This window comes from Amblyraja radiata, chromosome 18, assembly GCF_010909765.2.
Source record: "Amblyraja radiata isolate CabotCenter1 chromosome 18, sAmbRad1.1.pri, whole genome shotgun sequence".
Lineage (NCBI taxonomy): Eukaryota > Metazoa > Chordata > Chondrichthyes > Rajiformes > Rajidae > Amblyraja > Amblyraja radiata.
Genome location: NC_045973.1, coordinates 48,355,680 through 48,369,812, shown reverse-complemented (window position 1 = coordinate 48,369,812; position 14,133 = coordinate 48,355,680). Strand labels below are relative to the sequence as shown.

Genomic DNA, 14,133 nt, shown 5'->3' with positions numbered 1-14,133 from the left:
ATCCATTGGCTTCAATGCAGCTAAATTTTGGGCATTTGTATCATGTATCTACTCAAGTCATGCTAACTCTTCTTCCATGATATATATCTGATCTAAGAATGTTTTATATTTACTCTGTCAGATAATGACTACCTCAGGGCACATGATGTTCCCATTCTTCATTAGCTCGTTGCTTAGCAGCAGCGTAAAGTCATGTTGTTCTGGAGTCTCGTGACTTTGAAATTAAAACATGCTGAGACTTCAAACCATGATTCTGTCTTGCACAGCATGCTGATAAAGCAACAAAATGTTTTTGCAACAATCCATTTTAGGTTTCTCAGAATTTGATAGAATAAGCTTTCACTGAAGTTTGTATTTTAGTGAGAGATCTTTAAAAGCAGCATAATATTAACATGCCAAAGCAGAAGCCAAGATCAAGTAATCTGTCTATAGTTAAAATTAAATTTATTTATTTAATGCTGGCTTTAGAACATAAAAACTAAATTATATTTAGTTATCACAGACTCTAAACAAATAAAAAACAATTTAGAACCAAGTTTTAATTTATATTCAGAAGTTCATAAATTATAGGTGCAGAATTAAACTAATCGGCCCATCTAGTCTGCACCACCATTCAATCATGGCTGATCTATTTTTCCCTCTCAACCCCATTCTCCTGCATTCTCCTGCATTCTCTTTTCACAATGGCAGGCAGTGACTAGTGGGGTACCGCAAGGCTCAGTGCTGGGACCCCAGCTATTTACAATATATACTAATGATCTGGATGAGGGAATTGAAGGCAATATCTCCAAGTTTGCGGATGACACTAAGCCGGGGGGCAGTGTTAGCTGTGAGGAGGATGCTAGGAGACTGCAAGGTGACTTGGATAGGCTGGGTGAGTGGGCAAATGTTTGGCAGATGCAGTATAATGTGGATAAATGTGAGGTTATCCATTTTGGTGGCAAAAACAGGAAAGCAGACTATTATCTAAATGGTGGCCGACTAGGAAAAGGGGAGATGCAGCGAGACCTGGGTGTCATGGTACACCAGTCATTGAAAGTGGGCATGCAGGTGCAGCAGGCAGTGAAGAAAGCGAATGGTATGTTAGCTTTCATAGCAAAAGGATTTGAGTATAGGAGCAGGGAGGTTCTACTGCAGTTGTACAGGGTCTTGGTGAGACCACACCTGGAGTATTGCGTACAGTTTTGGTCTCCAAATCTGAGGAAGGACATTATTGCCATAGAGGGAGTGCAGAGAAGGTTCACCAGACTGATTCCTGGGATGTCAGGACTGTCTTATGAAGAAAGACTGGATAGACTTGGTTTATACTCTCTAGAATTTAGGAGATTGAGAGGGGATCTTATAGAAACTTACAAAATTCTTAAGGGGTTGGACAGGCTAGATGCAGGAAGATTGCTCCCGATGTTGGGGAAGTCCAGGACAAGGGGTCACAGCTTAAGGATAAGGGGGAAATCCTTTAAAACCAAGATGAGAAGAACTTTTTTCACACAGAGAGTGGTGAATCTCTGGAACTCCCTGCCACAGAGGGTAGTCGAGGCCAGTTCATTGGCTATATTTAAGAGGGAGTTAGATGTGGCCCTTGTGGCTAAGGGGATCAGAGGGTATGGAGAGAAGGTACGGGATACTGAGTTGGATGATCAGCCATGATCATATTGAATGGCGGTGCAGGCTCGAAGGGCCGAATGGCCTACTCCTGCACCTAATTTCTATGTTTCTATGTTTCTATTCGCCACATAACCTCTGAAACTCTTATTAATCAAGAATCTGTCAATCTCCGCCTTAAAAATATCGTACTCTACATAAAATATTATTTCATCCATTGCTACACAGGACATATACTTCTTTCCTGTCTGAAGAAGGGTCTCGACCCAAAACGTTGCCTATTCCTTCTCTCCATAGATGCTGCCTCACCCGCTGAGTTTCTCCAGCATTTTTTGTCTAACTTCATTCCTGTTTTGTCAGTAAATGAACTGTTACCTCTGACTTCATGTTCGCTGAAGTTCCCCAAGAGAAAGCTCAAGTCCAACTGAGAAATATTAAGTGACATACCTTTTTTGACAGCTGTGATTCCCATTGAAGGTTGTCCCAGTGGTGCTTTCTTCTCCCACTTGCCTTCGTCCATGTTAAAGACATCCATTGATCCTAGGGGGCACTGGTCTTCGTTCATGCCTCCAATGGTGAGGATTTGCTTGTTCAGAATGGCGACTGCAGCCCCAGCGCGTGGAGTGGGCATCGAGGGAAGCCCCGTCCACTTCTGACTGACTACGTCCAGCATTTCCACCTTGTCCAGAGGCAATCCTGTCTCACTGCAGCCTCCGAATACAAATAATTGCCTGTCCTGATACACAGGAGTGCAGTACACTCGCTTAGTGGGCATTGGAGGGAACACTTCCCAATACATTGACTTCACTGCGCTCACTGCCATACCTGCAGTAATGCGTTCCCACTGAGTCTCCCAAAGAACATCAGAGTCCTTCAGTTACAAGTTCCAGAGCACTAATTATGAAGTTCATTGACAAACCATTTTTAGAGGCAACAACTTGGAACGATGATTTAGCAATTGCTGGAACTCAAAACAAAATTATAAAAGGATAGATTCCATTGTAACAGCTATAGCCACAGTTTGGTAAAGGCTACTTTGGAGGTTATTTTATATGGTAATCTGTAGGCAGAATATGAAAGTAAATGCCTTGAAGAGGAAAGTAGAGCACAGCAGAGGAACCTTCATCTCAGAGTTAGGCGTCATCTCCCTTTCTTCTGGGTTAAACCTTCATAAAAGGAACAAAAACAGACGTCAGTTTTAGCATCAAGGGAAAGCATAATCTTTTGATAATCTATAATCTTCTCATCCACTTTTGGGCAGTGTGCATGGAGTTCTTGCAGTTTGAGCTCTTCAGGAGAACGCATGTAGAATTTAAAAGCTATTTTTACTTATTTTGAAGCTCAAATTTCCACCAATCCAAAATAAAAACCGAAACAGTCGGAAATGCTTAGTGGAAAGAGAAATAGAGCTAACACGGATACTGCCTGGTCTGGTGAGAATTTCCAGCATTTTGTGGTTTTATTTTAGATTTACAACATCTGCCGTTCTTTTATATCCACAAATCCAAACAGATTCAATGTTTAAATCCATTTCAGATTCTTCAAGATCATATATTAGCAGATACATAGTTTACCCATGTCCTTTTTCTGGGTATGTTCAATGATTCAGTAATTGAATGATACTGTATAATTACGTGTACCTCAGTAGAGTAAAATTCTTTGTTTTGCACACCATCCAGTAAAATCATACAGCGGCTTCACCTCGGCAATAGTTTAGTTTAGAGATACAGCCTTTTGGCCCACAGAGCCTGCTCCGACCAGCGATCCCAGTACATTAACACTATTCCACACACACACTAGGGACCATTTACATTTATACCAAGTCAATTAACCTACAAACAGGTACGTCTTTGAAGTGTGGGAGGAAACCGACGATCTCAGAGAAAAGCCATGCAGGTCACGGGAGAATGTACAAACCACGTAGACAGGATAAAACCCGGGTCTCTGGCGCTGTAAGGCAGCAACTGTACTGCTGTGCCATGGAGACAGTACACAAAGAGTAGCCTCGTTTAGGCATCTGCAAAGTTTTTGCAAGTTTGTGCAAATATTTTGATGATAGGTCAACCTTAAATGTTGGTCTTGAATAATCGCTGAAAGCAGGAGAATGCAGAAGTGACCAAAGATGATTGAGGAGCTTTGAGGGTCGTGGTGGCTTTACCTTTAACTGGTTCAGGTGGTCTTACCTGTATCGTGTTCTGCGGTGAATTCTTGTATCGTTCTTGTTTAACAGCATCCTTTACCACCAAGGCAGTCAAGGGAGTAGGCATATGGGAATGTCACCTCCTGTACAAGTCACACATCATCCAGACTTGGAAATGTATCTGTTTTCCTTCATTGTATAAATACTGGAACATCGTGATTTGAGCAACTTTAACATAAAGACTGCAGCAGTTTAACATGGTGGCTCACACCCATCTATGCATGGATAATCAGGGATGGGAAACAAAACCTACAGTCTATGCTATAAAAATGATTTAAAGAATAAAAGTGAATTATGAACACTTCCTGAAAAAACCGACATTTTTATAGGCTAGACAGCTCTTGAGAATTCCCCAGATATATATAAATGACCTGGACTTAAATGTAAATTGGTTGGTGAGTATGTTTGCTGACGACACCAAAATAGGAGTTGCAGATAATGTGGAATGCTTGTCAGAAGATACAGCGGGATATAGATCGGTTGCAGAAATGGGTGGAGAAATGGCAGGTGGGGTATAACACAAGCAAGTGTGAGGTGTTGCACTTTGGGAGGTTGAATGTTAGGGGAAAGTATAAGGTTAATGGCAAGACCCTTAACAGCATTGATGTGCAGAGGGATCTTGGAGTCCAGCTTTGTAGCTCCATGAAGATGGCAGCACAAGTAGATAGATAGGGTGGTAAAGAAGGCATAAGGTATGCTTGCCTTCATTGCTAGGGGCATTAATAATAAGAGCCAGGAAGTCATGATGCAGCTCTATAAGACCTTGGTTAGGTTGCATTTGGAGTACTGCGTACAGTTCTGGTTGCCCCATTACAGGAAAGATGTAAAGGCTTTTGAGAGGGTGCAGAGGAGGTTTACCAGAATGTTGCTTGGGATTAAAGGGTTTCAGCTACAGGGAGAGGTTGGATATACTTGGACCATTCTCTCTGGAATGTTAGAGATTGACAGGAGACTTAATAGAAGTATATAGAATTATGAGAGGCACAGATAGGGTAGACAGTAAGAACCTTTTCCTCAGGATGGAAATATCCAACACTTGAGGGCATAGATTTCAGGTGAGAGGGGGAAGTTTTTAACACAGAGAGTAGTGGGAGCCTGGAACGCATTGCCAGGGATGGTTATAGAGGCAGATATGATAGTCTAGTAGTGTTAAAGAGGCTTTTAGATAGACACATGGGTGAACAAGATTGGTGCTGTGTGATTCCTCTGATTTGTCTTCACACTGCAAGGAACCATCAGTAATGGGGATGGATTAGGAATTCTGAATGTGGGTAATTCTAGTTGTGATTGGTGTGTCATCAGTCAGAAACATAGGTTCATAAGTGAAAGGAGCAGAAATAGGCCATTCAGTCCATCAAGTCCACTCCGCCATTTAATCGTGGCTAATCTATCGTTCCCTCTCAACCCCATTCTCCTGCCTTCTCCCCGTAACCCCTGACACCCGTACTAACCAAGAGTCTGTCAACGGGTTCACCACCCTCTGACTAAAGAAATTCCTCCTCATCTCCTTTCTAAAGGTACATCCTTTTATTCTGAGGCTATGGCCTCTGGTCCTAGACTCTCCCACAAGTGGAAACATCCTCTCCACATTCACTCTATCCAGGCCTTTCGCTATTCTCTGAGTTCAATAAGGTTGACCCTCATCCTTCTAAACTCCAGAGTCCAGTGCCATCAAACGCTCATCATATGTTAACCCAATCATTCCTGGGATCATTCTCGTAAACATCCTCTGGACCACATTCACTGTGCCATGGTAGTGTATATTTTTATTAATTCCATTAACATACCGCATGCAAGGGCTATTACACTGTGATTTGTGCAACAAGGCAAATATTATCAGATCCATTTGATGCGCAGGTTGTCGCAATACCAACAATCATCTAGGAATCTTTACTAAACAGATACATATTTGCACGCACACACATGCATACATGTACAACCATACATATGCACATACATGCACACACACACACACTCACTCACACACACCCACACACACACACACAAAAGGTTTCATAATCCACTCTGCTGGTTTTCATTGTACTTGTCCCTCACTATACTGCTTAAGTAAGTAAGTTTATTGGCCAAGTATTCACATACAAGGAATTTGCCTTGGTGCTCCGCCCACAAGTAACAACATGACACACAATGACAGATACGAATGACTCAGAAAACACTAAACATTAATAATAATAAAACATTAATGATAAAACACCATTGATCAAGCATGTGAACCAACAAAATACCAGATCAGAGGGAGGCTACAGATTTTTGGCTGTTGAGTAGAGCAACTACTCGTGGATAAAAACTGTTTTTATGTCTGGCTGTGGCAGCTTTGACAGTCCGGAGTCTTTAAAAAAAGCAAAGTGCTGGAGTAACGCAGTGGGTCAGGCACCAACTCTGAAGAGCACAAACAGATGTCTTTTTGGGTTGGCACCCCTCTTCTGACTCTGCTACAAATACTGCTTAGATTACTTACAAAGTTTTTGCTTGTAGTAACCGTTTACAGCATTCAATACCATCTTGTGGATGTTATCATACTTACAATATTGGCTATTGATTTTTTTTTTTGTCCTTTCATAAAACTTAATCCAAGTTACTTTTGGTGAATACAAGCACCCAGCAAACCAACACACTCTGAACACAAATGCTCAAGGGAAACTATCATACCAATTTACTACAATGTCAGCGGAGGCCATTCAGGCTATCAGCTTCATGCTAGCTCCCAGCAGAGCAATCCCATCTGTCTCATTCCTCCTCTCCATTTTTCCATATGTCTCTCCAACTTATTTAACTCTCATGTCTCCACTAACTCCCTTGCAATTTGTTCAGCAACTTACTCTCATTAAGGGGTAATTTACAAAAGCCAATTAACCTACAAACATAAATAGGAGGAAACCAGAGCAGAACCCAGCATAAACCAACATGGTCACAGGAAGAACATGCAAACTCCACAAAGACAGCACATAAAGGTAGGATTCCAGCAAGGATCCTGCAGTGGTGAGTTAGAAGCACTAACTGCTGTGACTCCATGTCACCAGACTGTACCTCAAGTGTTCGCATGGTCGATTTATTCTCTGACCTTTAAATGTACGTTACCCGTCCATATATTGAACTATAGATGCTAACCGGTCCCAACACATTAGAGTAAATAATCCCAAACAAGGATCAACATTCATATTGTGCAATAAAGGACAGGATCAGCAGGACAGGCAGCTTCTCTGGAGAGAAGGAATGGGCGAAGTTTCAGGTTGAGACCCTTCTTCAGACTATCTTCGGTGAAACCAGCATATGCATTTCCTTCCCACACAGTAAAACACAATGTGCCTTTTTCAGAGAAATATAATCAACTAAAAAATATATATTTTTAGAGATACAGCATGGAATTGTCCATTCACATTAGTTCTATGTTATCCCACTTTCTCATCCACTTCCCACACACTAGGGACAATTTGCAGAGGCCAATTAACCTACAAGCCCGCTTACCTGTGGGATATGGGAGGAAACCGGAGCACAGGGAGAAAACCCACGTGATCACAGGGAGAACATGCAAACTACAGATAGCATCCGAGATCAGGATTGAACCCGTGTCTCTGATGTTGAGAGTCAGCCGCTGATATAGAAAAACAGTTGTTAAAAGGGTGATCAAAAGCACAAAGAAATAAGATTAATGGAGTGACTTCAGGAGAGGAGGAAAGTTGTGTAAGAGAGAATGCAAACTTTAGACTCGAGATCATTGAATGTAATCAAAGGCAAAGTGGGCTGAGGTTTACAGGAAGCTCGAGTTAGAGGAATGCAGAACTCCTGGAGGATTAATAACAAGCACTATGTAAATCCTCATTTATTTAAGAACCAAAAATCAAACTTCAATATTCCAGGTATTTATATACAATAACAATTGGTGATTGCATACACATACCTGGAACATTGAAGCTCGTGAATAATAATAATAATAATAATAATAATAATAATAATAATAATAATAATAATAATAATAATAATAATAATAATAATAATAATAATTTGTTTATAGGGAGAGTGCATATTAATGAACATTTGCATGTAAATATGCGAGATTGTAGCCAATCAGTAGCTAATTTCCGTCTCTAGTCCCAGGCAAAGGTAGGTGAAGTGTCTTGCCCAAGGACACAACGACAGTACACACTCCAAGCAGGATTCGAACCGGCCACCTTCAGGTTGCCAGCCGAACACCGAAAGCCGAATGGTCTTGTCTGTGCTCGTCTTGATAAATTGTAGTCATTTGAACCCAGATTTAACCCGCGCTTCTGCAGATTTCTCATCGTTAAGATGATTGATCGGGGATATCAGTACCCTAGCACTACTGAAGAAATTCTTTTCAGATCTTCATACCCAATAAAATGTCTATCACTGACCCTCAGACACACATTGAACATAAAACTGCGTGTGAAATTCAATGGATTAAAAAACTTAAAAATAACTTACTGGTAGAGAAATCTGCTCCAATCAGTTTAGTTTAGTTTAGTTTAGAGATACAGCGCGGAAACAGGCCCTTCGGCCCACTGAGTCCGTACTGACCAGCGATTCTCGCACATTAACACTATCCGACACACACTAGGCACAATTTACACTTACACCAAGCCAATTAACCTACACACTTGTACGTCTTTGGAGTGTGGGAGGAAACCGAAGATCTTGGAGAAAACCCGTGGGAGAAAACACAGGGAGAAAGTACAAACTCTGTAAAGCCAAGCACCCGTAGTCAGGATGGAACCTGTCTCTCTGGCGCTGTAAGGCAGCAACTCTACTGCTGCGCCACCGTGCCACCTACGTTGTTGCTGTCTGTCCTTGTTGCAAATAATATACCATGAGAAGGCAACATACAGTAACTACCATTCATCGCTAACTAAACACATCTCATAGCCCTTCCACCTATCTAGACGTATAAATGTCACTCACTCTTTCAAAACCACGAATCCTGTAAATGAGTCAAATAAAACAGCAAGAATAAAACAATTTAATGCATGACTTTTTATTTTATTCTGTGTGTTTCAGTGTTAGTATGAGCGTTAGTATTTTTTAGCAATTAAATCCTAGGTCTATGAGCTAGAAAAGAGATTACGGGGATAACTTTTGTTTGCATTTGGGTAAGGATGACAATAATAAAGCACTTGATTACAAAGTGAATCAGCCTAATGTCTATGGAAAAGTTATTTACGTCGAGTGGGTACGTGTGTTGTACATTGTTGTGTTTGACAAGGCAGTCTTGCATAAGATCCTGTCTATTTACTACTGCGGATTCATTGCAAAGAGCAATATTGGTGGACATCTGATTCCAATGTAATTAGCGTGATACAGTGTGGAAACAGGCCCTTCGGCCCAACTTGCCCACACCGGCTAACATGTCCCAGCTAGACAGAAAAAGCAACTTGGGTGGGGAGGGATGGAGAGAGGGAATGCTGGGGTTACTTGAAGTTAGAGAAATCAATATTCTTACCGCGGGGCTGCAAGTTGCCCAAGCGAAATATGATGCTGCTCCTCCAATTTGCGTTTAGCCTCACTGACAATGGGGGAGACCAGTTACACTAGTCCCAACTGCCCACTTTGGTCCATATCCCTCCAAACCTGTCCCATTCGTGTAGTCTTTTTGTCTTTTTGGTGCAGGGATTGAAAATTTAAAACAGAGAAAGGGAACTGAGACAAGTGGACCTGGGCAACATCGATCTCACAATCCATGCAAATCCATGGAGACTATCAGCAAAAAATTCTTGTCACAGGGATACATTACGTTGCAAGTTGAACCTCAAAATGGAATTCCATACTTTACATCCTAAATAATATTTTGCTCTACATCTTATAAATTACTGATATCAACCTATATTTTAGTGCTTTTGCCTCACAACGGTTCGATCCTGACCTTGGGTGCTCTCTGTATGGAGTTCTCTGTGTGTGTGGGTAGGTTTCTGACGGGTGCTCCGGTTTCCACCCACATCCCAAAAATGTGTAGTTTTACAGGTTAATTGGCCTCTGTAAATAACCGCTAATGTGTCGGGGAAGCAGGATAACATAGAACTAGCGTGAACAGTCGGATGCACATTTTATTCATACTGTATCTCTAAACTAAACTAAAACATATACGTTTACACATATGTGTCTGCCAACTGGTCCTTAAAAATACACCAACATTTTTTTAAATACTAATTGATTGGTTGATTGAAAGATGCAGCATAGAAACAGGTCCGACAGCCCACCAAGTCCACGCCGGCCATTGATCACCCATTCACACTAGTTCTGTGTTCCCCACTTTCCCATCCACTCTCTGCACATTAGGGGTAACTTGAAGAGGCCAATTAACCTACAAACCTGCATGTCTTTGGGATGTAGGAGGAGAACGAGCACTCAGAGCAAACCCATGCGGTTACAGGGAGAACGTGCAAATTCTATGTTGACATCTCCCGAGTTCAGGATTGAACCTAGGTCTCTACACCGTGAGGAAGCAGCTCTACCATGAGTAATTATGAGTAACAAATATAAATATAAACCCATATGGAATTTCTCATAATCAAATTCATATGCTGTTTATAAATGAAACCTTTGCTGTAAATGATTAATGATAGACCCATATAAGCTTTCTTCCAATCCCTTAGGTGAATACCTATATCCTTCATTTTCAACAGAAACTCCACGTGCTAACCCTAAAACAATACAAATACCCCAAACTTTAAAAGTGCTTTTAATATTCCTGAAATATTTTTTAAATGGGTATTTCTCATGCTGTAGCATTAAGCTAAAGGCCTGAATAGAGTGGGTGTGGAGAGGATGTTTCCTCTAGTGGGAGAGTAGGGATAAGTGAAATATGAATTGCAGATGATCCTGCTCTCCACCTGAAAATATAATACAAATCTTAATCTCACCAAAGAAAATTAATGCAGCAGACTTTTTTTTTAAGTTGTTTCCTGTATTGCCTGTTTCCCTTCATCCCATTCCTATATTCTAATCTTTTCATATATTATTTAATGATTGAAATGCAATTTTAAGTCTTTTATTCACTTCCCCATTTGACCCAGAATGGCCCAGTGTGAAACCTTAAACTGACAGGCTGGAGAAACTGGCTGTTTCTTTCACCAACATACAGCTCCCCCGTGGGGAACACCACAGTGAAACAGATGCTGGATTAATAGAAATATGTTGCCAAGACCACAAATAACAAAATCTGTGGGCAGATGTACACAGGTGAACGCCAAAAGCCGTTTGCTTGAGGTTGAGAACACAATCTCGGTCTGCATGAAGAATCACATCTTATTTCCATCAGCTGTGCTGTGCCTGGAATTCAGCATAACTGTGCCATCATCTATCTGCTTCCTCCACAGAGAGTCTGATTTGCCTCAATCCTTCTCCCCGAAACTACTCCCTTATGTAATTATTCCCAAGTTGTACAATCTTCCACCCCAACATGGATTTCCATTACGTAAATGAAAACCAAACAAACTGCAGAAGATAGACAAAAAATGCTGGAGTAACTCAGCAGGTCAGCTAGCACCCCTGGAGAAAGGAATAGGTGACGTTTCAGGGTCAGTACCCTTCTTCAGTCTGAGAGTCGGGGATAGGGAAACAAGAGATATGAAAAAGTTCAGGACAAATCCGAGACATCACCGATGACCAAGGAAAGGTGGAGCCCACAATGGTCCATTGTTGGCTGCGGGAGAGGTGATAACCCAGGAATGCGAACAGTGAAACTGGCAGGATGATTAGGGTGGGGGAGGGACGGGGAGAGGGAATGCAAGGGTTACTTGAAATTAGAGAAATGTGTTCTTACAAAGGCGGTCGCAGAGTGGAAACATCTGCTTCTCCATCCACACACGCTGCCTTACCTGCTGAGATTTTTATCCCAGCAATTTCTGGATTTTATTCTATTGAATAAACATCCACCTTAAACTTGTTGCCTCTCGCTACTTGCCTCGTTCAGAAATCTCGGTGAAACAGCAGAAATGAAACAGCGAGTAAGTTCCATGTGGCCATTATAAAGTTACCATATGCATGTCCCTGTGTGTTTCGCGGGTGGCAATACCTGCTGGAGCATCCCGTGCTTTGAGCTGCCCTGTGTCAACTCCTCAAGCTTGTCCCTTCCCCCGTGTCTTGGCAGATGTAAGCGCTCGCCGGCTGAGTTATCTTCGCTCTGCTGGAACTGTTGCCGTCTCTACTGGCTCCGGCTGCGGTGCGGGTCCCCGGACGGCCGCGGCTCGCTCGCTTTCTCGGCACCGACTTGGCTCCATGCTCCCACTCCAACCTCCGTTGTCGCCCAGGATTCGCCTCTTGCTCCAATCGCTAGCTGGCTGCCTCGGCCTCTGCCTTCACCCTGGGCTGTGATCCTATCGCCCCATTGATTTCTACAGCGACTCCTCATGCTTGCTGCCTCTCTGACTCTGCCCCGACCCCACGCGGCACTGCTCTCCCTCTGACTCTCATCACTTTCCCCAGGAATCTCGACTCCTCTTACCACAAGTGTTCCCGACTGTGAATTAGAAATTCAGTTGTCAATTGGGAATTCAGTGTATTCCTCTCGCCATGTGTTCTCTCTCCCCCTCTCTCTCTCTCCCCCCCCCCTCTCATTCTGTCCTCAGCCTTCAACTGATGTCTTTACAATTTCTCTCTCCGAGGAAGCTAAAAATCTCAAACAAAAACACGTCACCCAAATTAACTCTTTCAGGCTCAGAACCTTCCAGGGTTCGAGATTTCTCCGGGAAATTGCCCTGTTCAACAAGTTAAAACGCGTAGATTGCTGCAAAATTCTGGAGTAACTCGGCGGGTCAGGCAGCATCTCTGGAGAGAAGGAATATGCGACATTTCGGGTCGAGACCTTTCTTCAGACTGAGTGTCAGGGGAACGGGAAACGAGAGATATAGATGGTGATACAGAGGGAATGCAAGATATGCGAAAAAGTACACGATGATCAAGGAAACTGGCCATTGTTAGCTGTGGGCGAGGTGAAAACGAGTTATACAAACACAGATGTTGCCAATTTGCTGGGTGGCACTTAGATTGAATAGCGTGTTGAGTGAAATGTTCACTCATGCCAACTTTCAGCTAACATATTAAACAACACTTCTGATGGGCTCTGTTCTTCAAGGGGAGATGTTTTCACAGAGGAATGACAAGGCAGCTGCTGGTAAAGTTTTATCAAACGATTCGGTCTGAAGACAATTCTCACGGTAGGAGTTTCGCCAGTTTCCCCTCAATGGTGCACCGCTTCTGAATGCAGAACGCTGAAAAGGGTAAACTCCAAAGATGGACAAAAAAGTAGCGATGATCTAGGAGACGGTCCGTTGTTGACTGTGATCTGGGTGATAACGTTATACACACAATGGAACTTAAACGTGTGGTTGTTTGGACGCGGGAACATAATAATTCAAACCCCTTCAGGATTGAACTACTCCCGCCTGTGTGTTTGCTTATACTTATCGTTAACCAGTCTGAAGAAGGGTCTCGACCCGAAACGTCACCCATTCCTTCTCTCCAGAGATGCTGGCTGTCCCGCTGAGTTACTCTAGCTTTTTGTGTCCATCTTAACGGCGAGGGCTGGGTGTAATTGGACTTCGCTGTTTGCCTGCACCCCTGGTACATTCTAGCACCGCCTCCGGTTGAAAAACCGGATAGGACACAAAGTACTGGAGTAACTCAGCGGGTCAGGCAGCATCTCTGGAGAACACTAACAGGTGAAGTTTCGGGTAGGGGACCTTCATACAGACACTTCTTTTGACAAGGCGGTGGTTCGTGTCGTCCCTGGCTACTTGGTTACTCACCAGCAATTGTTTACATTTTGCACAAAGTGCTGGAACATGCAGAACGGCTCGCCAAGATTCGTTTGGCAGCGAGAGCTGGCTGACTCTTTAGGTCCTTCAGAAAGAAGTGCAAGATTTCGGTCAAGAATTTGCCGAGGATGGCCGTGGCGTTGCCCACACGTTGTTTATCACCGGGACAGTTCTGTGCTTGGGCTGCAATCTTGTTGCGGAAATCGACGCCGGAGGCCACAAGTGAAACAATTTGAAATCCTGACCAACGATGCAGACCAATGCTAGGGTTTGTATTCCCCCTTTCGGCTCTAGATTTTACAGATCTGTCGTACTTAGGCATTCAGCAAACATCCATGTGTGGTCCTTAATACGGCGTCTGAATAAAACTTAACAGTGAGAAACGTTGTACCTCAGGCTCATGCACACTTGAGACCACTCTTTTTTTTTTAAATCGCAAATAACTATATTTGATACATATTTCACTGTCAATCTACACCTGTAATGGAAGTTAATTAAAAAACATATAGTGCTCACAATCCGTATTAGATTAGATTAGATTAG

General features: G+C 42.7%; 1 protein-coding gene across 3 annotated transcripts in view; it reads right to left on the bottom strand.

Annotated features, from left to right (window-relative positions):
• Nucleotides 1-14,109, bottom strand: part of klhdc8b (kelch domain containing 8B) — a 133,089-nt gene extending 118,980 nt beyond the window's left edge. The window contains exons 1-2 of one of the 3 annotated variants that reach the window (XM_033037327.1): nt 13,582-14,109; nt 2,050-2,768 (exon numbers count right to left, since the gene is read on the bottom strand). In XM_033037327.1, the coding sequence (XP_032893218.1) occupies nt 2,050-2,425 (376 nt within the window). In that variant the 5' untranslated portion in view covers nt 2,426-2,768; nt 13,582-14,109. Of the gene's footprint in view, nt 1-2,049; nt 2,769-11,849; nt 12,521-13,581 lie in introns of those variants that run through there. The other 2 variants (XM_033037328.1, XM_033037326.1) reach the window with 2 other exon arrangements.
• Between the last annotated feature and the right edge of the window lie 24 nt (nt 14,110-14,133).